Raw genomic sequence first — 2,410 nt, 5'->3', positions numbered from 1 at the left:
GATCCCAGAGAAAAGTATGAAAATCATTCAAAAGGTCTTGTATCGCCTTTGTCCTTAGTTTGCTAACATAAAACACACTTACCTGTACTCCAATGCAGTATAGTTTCCTTACAATAAAAGATATCTCAGTTAGTGCCTCCACAGATAATATCAAAGTATGAAATCTTCTTTCTGTGACCACACACCCTGGTGGGATCCCTATGGATACTTTCTATAATCCTGCCCTGGTGAGGAAGAACTCAAAAGTGAAGCAGAGACAAAGAAGATCAGCATAGCATCCATATGAAGAATCTGGGTACAGGGTATGAACAGCCCAGAAACTACATTCTCATATATGCCCCGAGCTTGCCTGAGCAGCCAACAAAAGAGACAATTGCTCATGGTTGAGTCTGTCTAAGAAAGAGTCACTTTCTATTTAAGACATGGATGTTTGGAGTGGGGAACATGAAAATTCATAGCTCTTAGGCTCATAGCTTTTATTTCCAAACTAAGGTCTGATCTCCCAGTAGTGTTAATGTTCTGAACAATGCGCTGATTTCATTGGACGGAGAAATCTCTGCCATAAATATCTGTTTATATTACTTTCAAATTGGTTGCCTGATTGAGTAACAAATTTTCTTTTGTTGATAATGAAAGATACATCTTGAAACTATAAGAAGAATACATGATCTGGCTTAATATTATACATCATAACCTATCAGCACTCTGAACAAAAACACAAAAAGTTCACCTGTTCTTAAAACACAAGAGAGCAATGCAAGATTTTTGATCAATACAGAGAATCCATGGAAAGTCATACAATGATTTCAAAGGCAAAGAGATGTAGGTTTCAATCCTAGAACTGATATTCTTAAACAAGAATGTTGGATAAATTCATGTTATCACATAGAACTGTTCATCAGCAAATGGATCACTAATGTATCCCTTTGTGATGAAAATCTAGCTTATGCCAACACTCAAGTACCCAACACAGAGTAAGGTTCCAACCACTGACTAGGAGCTGGAAAGTACCGGAAGACATGTAAGAACATTTGGAGTCTTGGAGCCCACCCCTGTGTTTAGGATTCTGTTGTGCGCTCATCTGGACAGAGGGGGTGAGTACAGAACTAATCCATTTTTATACCTTGGTTAAGGCAGCTGTGTAGTATTTCACCACCTTCTTTAGTACATCACCAACAAGAGCAGGAAGATTAAGGGACAGAAAGCCAGTCACTCTGTGAGGCTGTGGTGAGCTGGCACAGAAGTACAGAGCAGAGTCCTCCAGCTGCAAGGCGCTCATGTTCATCTCAGAGTGATAGTCACTGAACTGCTTCACTGAGAATCGGTTGGGGATGTTTCCTTTTGCTCTTTCTGTTTTTTCAAAATGCTGAATGAGAAACTTCAGTTCCTGTCCCAGAGTCTGCTGGTACCAGCCCACAGTGTCATGTCCAGAGATGGGAATACATTTGAGAATGGACCTTCCTCCCTTTGCTTTGATAATGTGTCTTGGAGACTGGATGACCCCGGGACTTGCTGAACCTGGGGAGGCAGGAGACAGGAGTGAGCATCTAGAGAAAGAGTGCACGGATGCAGCAGCAGTAGAGGAGCTCAGGAGCAGTCCCCCCAGAGCTCAGGACTCACTTGTTCCCAGGAGAAAGACAGTGACACAGCAGAGCAGGCTGGGGCCCCAGGCAGAGCCAGGGAGGGCAGTGCCCCACATCCTTCTCCTCAGCATGCTGCTCTCCCTGGTGAGAGCAGGAGTCAGCTCCTCCTTTCAGCTCATTGCCTGTGATGTCAGGTTCTGAGGTCAGTGATCTTGTTGGCTCCCACAGGCTCTCTGTACCCTTGGGCATACTCTGCCAGCTCAGCCCTCCCCCTTTAGGCTCAGTCTGCTTATTGAAAAGGAAGATGGTTATGCTGAATAAATATTGCCTGTGATAGCAAGAGAAGAATGAAGGGAATTTCTTTTTTAAAAAACAAACAAACAACACCCCCCCCCCCAACAAAACCACAAAGGACTAAACTCTAAATATTTTCAGACTAGTCATTAGATATCAGCTAATGTGATATTAGCTAGGGGCTAAATGTGAGGAAAACTGGCTTTGGTCATCAGGAATACCTACAAGGCAGGATTGCAGATGCTGAGAGTGGAAAAACCTCTGAGCAGTTGGGAAACAAAGCAATCTAAGGAAGAGAAAGCTGAGAAGAGTAGATTTTTAAACTACTGTTGTAGACAGCTAATTTACCTTTGAAGAAATTTAAATATTAAAATTTTGCATTATAATCCCTGTTTGCTATTTGACCATTTGAGTATCATCTGCTTGCTTATACCTTGTTCCCATTTTCTCTGTGTTTCCTGATGATTACCCTCTTCAAATTCATTAATCCTTTCTTCTGGAGTATCCAATCTCCTGCTACTAACAGCCAGGTA

General features: G+C 42.3%; 1 gene segment (V, D, J or C); it reads right to left on the bottom strand.

Moving 5' to 3' along the window:
* Window positions 1-1,117: 1,117 nt before the first annotated feature.
* On the bottom strand, window positions 1,118-1,699 carry LOC121435662. The segment is given in 2 exon segments: window positions 1,118-1,518; window positions 1,621-1,699. Coding segments are annotated over 2 exon segments (480 nt in total).
* Window positions 1,700-2,410: the final 711 nt, after the last annotated feature.

The sequence above is a fragment of the Microtus oregoni genome, unplaced genomic scaffold, assembly GCF_018167655.1.
Source record: "Microtus oregoni isolate MIOR12 unplaced genomic scaffold, Mior012 000046F_ref0000063, whole genome shotgun sequence".
NCBI lineage: Eukaryota > Metazoa > Chordata > Mammalia > Rodentia > Cricetidae > Microtus > Microtus oregoni.
The sequence above is the reverse complement of the archived record's forward strand: the minus strand, read 5'-3'. Positions and strand labels throughout refer to the sequence as shown.